Raw genomic sequence first — 5,913 nt, forward strand, 5'->3', positions numbered from 1 at the left:
TTCCCGCCCTCCTTCTCCTCCTCCTCCTCCCACGCCTTCCTCCATTCTCCAGGGCAGCCCTGGACCGCCCCTGCGGTAGCGGTGTAGGGGCCGGCGCTGGGTGGTTGGAGTCCCGCTCATCCTCGGCGAAAGTACGAGGAGGCCTCGCGAGGAGGTTGTAAATTTGTGAGGAACAGCCATTTCACATCATTTTAAGAAGAAGTATTAACGCTCCCCCCCGCTCGGTCCAAGCCCCAGTGAATAGTAATGCAGGTAGAGGGTTTTGAGGTTTTATTTAAGTCCCCTTACAACAAAACACCGCCCGGCAGCGCAGAGAGCAGCGTGCCCGAGGGGCGACGCTCGCCCGCCGTGTCCCACAACCTCCGCTGGCACAGCCCCAGGGGCCGTGGACCGCCCTGAACCCCAAAAGACACCACGTGAACTACATTAACAAACAGTTCCCCGAAATTAGGCTACTCCCTGCTTCCCTTAGGTAGGGATTGGAAAACAAGGGAAATATTTTTATCTCCCTTTAAAGGGTGACTTCGTTACTTTCGATGCTGTGACGATCTTGAGAATCCTCTGCACTTTCCAGCGTTTGGCTGCTGATGTCGTCAGAGAGCCCAGCTGACACGCGGTCCCGGCTCTCCCTGCTTTCCACACTCGGGTGGCTGTCCCCTCTCTCCCTGCTTCCCACACTTGAGAGGCTGTCCCCTCTGACATCAGACTTGCTACTGTCGCCTTCTGACTCGCGGCTGTCGGATTTGGGCCTGCTGTCGTTTTCCAAGCTCTGGTCATGCGGGTCGCTGTCCTGCTCGCTGCTGTCCCGCCCGTGGCTGGGGTCAGACCATACCACGCTGCTGGTGTGCTTCCTCAGGGACCTGCGGGAAGCAGAATGCTCCCGGGAGATAGAGCGCTGGCTGTCTGCATCCATGTCGCTCTTATCTTCCTCAGTGGTATCATAGATGAGCTGTGTTAGAGAGCAGAATAAGAGCCATTGTCACTCCTGAGGAATTGCTTCATCAAGTACTGCACTAATGCAGGCTGCTCAGACTGCGGGGACGCTCAAAGCCTGCATGAACCTCTGCCTGGAGATACTCTGGTGTTTTATGGAGTTACACGAACCTTTCACACTATGAGAACCTCTCATTTGCTCCTGGCCTCAGAGTTCATGTGTGCAAGTATATTGTGACCGTGCAAACTGCAGTTTTGCACAGCTTGCAGCAGCAAGCTGCACTCCTGCCCCAGTGCATTGGCAGTCATTGAGACCCCTGATCTGTGGTATCCAGAGAAAGGAAATGCATTCCTTTACTTATGCCTACTTTCCCCATACCAGTTTTCAAAATCAACTCCCATAAAATGCCATGACCATTTTCAAGTTCACTCCCCATTTCCAAGAACATGGGCACCACTGGTCAGTGCTATTCACCTTTTTGGTAGCTTTGTGGAGTTTGATAGACTTCAACAGTGCAGCTTTTGCTCTCATCCTGTAGGCCACACTGTCACCTCTGCCAGCACTGTCTCCCTGGGTGAAAGGGAAAGTGGGGAATGGTTTTGTTACAGGAATGTCTGTGGGAAAACTCGTGACAATCTCTTCGGATTCATCCGTGTCATTGGAATCATTGTCATCATCATCATCACCATCATCATCCACATCTTCATGGCTCTTGCTTGACACATCAGGAAAGTTCTGGAAAACATTTATTACACATCAGGCAAATGAACACGGATGTGAGAGGCGCAGGCTGGTACCTATCCTATTGGCCCAGGGCATAGGCACTTTTGAGGAGCTATGTGCAGGCACTGCACTGAGTTCACCTCCCCCTGCCTGGAGCTTTGTTTTATTTTGGGAGAGATGTTACTGCAAGAACCATACTTGAGTGAGGAAAATGAGAGCTGTTCCACACTGGCTGCCCTACAGCACTCAACAGACATGCTGTCCTTCAAAACACTTACCACTTGTTCTGTGACATCCACACTTTCTTCTGAAGGGTAAAGGGTCTGAAAGCAACACAAAGCTCAATTTTAGTACACAAAGGCACATAAAGTGGAGCTGATCAGCATGTTGACTATTCTTTAAGCACTTAATCATAACTTGCAAATCTTGGCATGGAAAGATGCTCTGCTTTCTTTTCCAGTTAGGTGTCTGTACCTCCTGAGATGATGCCAGGTCACTCTGTGGGAGCTGATGGCTCTCCTGAGACTGAGAATTCACATAGTTGTTGTGATATCTGTGCAAGTGATGGCCCCTGAAGTCCTTCAAGAGAAAATAAAAGGGCAGGGTTAATCCTCAAAGGAGCAGTCAAAACTGCTGCATCCCAACCTGTGCTTTCAGGCAGATGTGGCATCTGCTGTACATAATCCTTCTGTATGGGATGTGTCCTCAGCTGTTCATTGCAGTAGGAAGAGGACTCAGAACAAACCATCATCCGAGATGATCATTGTACCCATAAGATAGGTAGATGTGCCTCTCTCACTAGCAGAGCCTGGGCAAATTCAGATCTGTTTCTCCAGCTTATTTTTATTGAGTAGAATTTGGAGTTATATCTAACAATCATTGCTTCTGCTAATTCTTAGGCCCTTTCTGGAGGGTGATTTATCTCCCACTTCATGAAGACTCTAAACTAAATGCAGCAGTTGGTTCTCAGAGCCAAGAAATGATTTTACAAGGGTAACAGCTAGCAATGGAAATGAATTAAATAGCTATATAACAAGACTAAATGCAGTTCACTTACATCACTCAAAAAAATAATAGAATATTGGAATAAGGTGCTCCTCCAGCACCAAATATTGCCATCTGATCCACACTAACAAATATGGGTTATAGTAATTTTGCCATACTGCAGTCCCTTTCTCTTTTTAATTAACAGCCAACACATTTTTCATTAAGAAAAATGATTTCCAGTGGTGGTCTGGAGATAGAACTAATAAAAGTCCACAACCAAGACACGTGACACAGGAAAACGTCTGTGGACATCAGTGGCTCTCTGCTTTGAAACTAGCTCATAACAGCCAAGTAAGGACATGTTCTACAAGCAATGATAGAACAAGTGCCAGAAAATGTGTTTTGGAGGAAAACAATCTAACAAACAAAAATCAAAAAGTACTTATCAAAGAAAATGAACAGAAAGACAAAATGACCTTACATTTTTTTCTTTGGAGCTGGCAGAAATGGCATGCTGCTTGGATTGAATCACCTTGAAGGGAGAAAAGAGAAAAAACATTTGTCAATGTTTCTCACTGATGTGCAAAGGAAATAATGCAAGTGCTGGGGATAGTGTTTGTGATTTACTCACTGGCCATGCAGCTGTGATGCTGATAAGGCATAAACACAGAACTGTCACCTTCATTGTGATATTTTACCTAGAAAATATTTCGGAACAGTAAGTCAATAAAGTAAAATACCACAAAAATGCTATAGGCTTTTCCTTTATCCTGGTATACTTCACTATGCCAAGACCAGGTCCCTGCTATGGATTCAACTTGCCCATGCTAATTTTATTTCTTCTATTCTCCATCACCACCTCCCACCCACCTTGTAATGATTTAGCAGCTCAAAAAGCTACAAGAATTTTGAAACTGAATGCTAAAAAGAGCTGAGCAGTGGTGAGAAAAACCACACTGAAAAGGTGCACTGACATCTACTGACTTGAATAGGCAAAGAAAAAGCTCTGTGAAAAACTTTTATAAGTACCAGCTTTGGTTTATCTTCATTCACTTAACACAATTGTTTTGAAAAAGAGGCAGGTTGAGGCAAGCAATTTATATTGTCTTGTCAGCTATTTTGAAACTAGTTTTTAGGGTTATTAACTTGAGTTGCTGAGTAAAGTCAGTTTATATGAACATAAACTGCTTTTATTGATAGACCTACATTTCCCCATCCAGAAGTTAGAGCAAAATAACCTGTGTTTCCAAACAAGAGATTAGGTGAAATAGCTGCTCCGATAGCTGCTCTAGCAATTTAATAAATAACTGATTCCTGCTGAAATTAGGAGAGCTACAGTAAACTTCAGTGCTTACTGACCAGTCCGCAGAACAAGGAACGTCCCTGAGATTTTAAACCAATTTACTGATGAACAAGAGTAATTAAAAACTTTGGTAGATCATAGCAGGAAAGAAAGCTGCTTGGGACATTTGAAATGCATTAGTAAGGTTGGCCCTGAGACAGCACACTCTAATAGAGCTACTGCAATTTCAAGTTTCACAGAGAAGTGTGTCCCATTCACTGTCCCATCCACTCAGGATTGTGCAGCACAAACTGTGAACCTGCCATGAGAAACAAGGACACTGCCAGGCAGTGATTACATGAGGAAGAAAGCTTTCTGTGTTCAAGCACCAGCTCTGAGTTTCTAGTGCATGATTCAGTGGCAGGGTTTTCAGTAACCTTCTCCCAACATCTATCAGTACACAAATTTAAAATTGTGATTATGTGTAATACCTGGCATTGCTAAAGCAACCTTGCTCCTATAAAAGCACACCTTTTTCCACAGAGAAATATCAAACATCCCTGCCCAGTGAAGCAGTTTTCAAAGATCTGCTCAGTGTTTCCTAGGCTAAAGCTGCAGATGGACTGGGACATGTCAGGTAAAAAAAAAATAAAAAAATACCTTTTCTGGTGATGAAGCAGTCAGCCACAACAAAAGCCCTCTTAGTGATCCCAGCAGCAGCTCCAGACAGCTGGCTCCCAGCAGCTCTAGCTCTCGTCCCCTGCTGTCTGACATCTCTGAGCTCTGGGAATTTAAACCCTGTCCCAAGCACAGCTACCAATCCCCATGTGGTGGAAAAAGATGAGGTCATAGGCTCCTGGCCACTGTCCTGCCCACATTCTCCTACACTTCCTCTTTGGCTTTGTGGTTTTTGAAGCAAACAAAAACCGTTCTAAGGTTAAAACATTACTTATGAGCGAGATCATTAACCAGCGGGTCTGTTGAATGCACAGTGTTTGTTTGGGATCGTGTAGGAGGGCTTCAGGGCATGCCTGTTCTACTTCTGTAGAAAGCCCAGCTTTCCAGAAATCTTTTGTACCCTGTTCTGTAGGGGGTAGGAATATCTAATGTGTGCTGGAAGAAATAAATCTGAGCTTATAATTCACCAAAGAGGTGTTAATGTTTCCACTGAATTGTAGACTTGCTCTCCAGGGCATGCATGGCGCTACAGGAATTGCAAAGATGTTGCAGAATATGGTATTTTGCATTTTTTGGTCTACCTAGATTAAAAAAAATAGTATTAGTTGTCTCTGTAGGCATTCTGCATTCAGCAACTTGGTTGTAAAGGTGTACAAGAGCCAGTGGTCTAATTAAAGTAGATTGGTGCATCTTTATATCTTTATGAGGAATTATGAGGAATTCTTACTCCTTTTCTGTTCATTTGTATTCTTTCTGGCTCCTTTCTCAGGCAGTTTGGTCAAGTCATCTGCTACAGCTGTCTCATGCACCAAATCAATTTCAGAACCCTTTTCAGGGACCAGATGCCAGATATTTTTCATTAAAAAAAAAAGTACGGGAAAAAGAAGCACAGATATAGCTCCAGCATGACGAGTACTATGATTGGCATTGGTGAGCAAAGAACATCGTGGGATGAAATTCTATGCCTGCTATGGAGCAGTGCATCAGCCCTGCTGATGGGTAACAAATCTGTTGTGGCCTCCCTTGGATGTCCATAACTTTGGGCTGATTCTGCATCATCTGGGATGTGCTGGAGGTCTCTCAGACACTCTTCTGTGTGGTGTTCCTAAAAAACAACAAACATTGTAAAAAAACAATGAGGAGTCATTCAAACCCAGGAAAACACTCCAAGCAGCCCTCTTAGAATGCAGAATATTTGTAACTCTTTCAAGGTGGTTATCTTGCTTCTCATTTGTGATGGTCCACGGATGTTTGCTGCATTTTTAGCCTAACAGACAAGAGAGACTTGTTTGTAGCAGCTCCTGTTACC

The 5,913-nt window shown here is 44.4% G+C and overlaps 1 protein-coding gene across 2 annotated transcripts; it reads right to left on the reverse strand.

Moving 5' to 3' along the window:
• Positions 1–255: 255 nt before the first annotated feature.
• On the reverse strand, positions 256–4,741 carry SPP1 (secreted phosphoprotein 1). Of its 2 annotated transcripts, none has more exons than XM_038135593.1 (7): positions 4,587–4,741; positions 3,276–3,342; positions 3,126–3,176; positions 2,132–2,236; positions 1,936–1,980; positions 1,409–1,504; positions 256–949 (listed from the first exon to the last, which is right to left on the reverse strand). In XM_038135593.1, exons 2-7 carry the CDS (start codon positions 3,327–3,329, stop codon positions 512–514), a joined length of 789 nt encoding a protein of 262 aa, XP_037991521.1. In that variant the 5' UTR covers positions 3,330–3,342; positions 4,587–4,741; the 3' UTR covers positions 256–511. The 2 variants fall into 2 exon arrangements, with proteins under 2 accessions (XP_037991521.1, XP_037991520.1); XM_038135592.1 differs by having other exon boundaries at positions 1,409–1,669.
• Positions 4,742–5,913: the final 1,172 nt, after the last annotated feature.

Source organism: Motacilla alba, chromosome 4, assembly GCF_015832195.1.
Source record: "Motacilla alba alba isolate MOTALB_02 chromosome 4, Motacilla_alba_V1.0_pri, whole genome shotgun sequence".
Classification (NCBI taxonomy): domain Eukaryota; kingdom Metazoa; phylum Chordata; class Aves; order Passeriformes; family Motacillidae; genus Motacilla; species Motacilla alba.

Coding starts and splice junctions, on each gene's coding strand:
- SPP1 (XM_038135592.1), bottom strand. CDS start 3,329: ATGAAGGTGACAGTTCTGTGTTTATGCCTTATCAGCATCACAGCTGCA. Junction 2,237..3,125: donor CCAGCTCCAAAGAAAAAAAT/GTAAGGTCATTT, acceptor TTTCTCTTGAAG/GACTTCAGGGGCCATCACTT. Junction 1,670..1,935: donor TGGATGTCACAGAACAAGTG/GTAAGTGTTTTG, acceptor AATGTTTTCCAG/AACTTTCCTGATGTGTCAAG.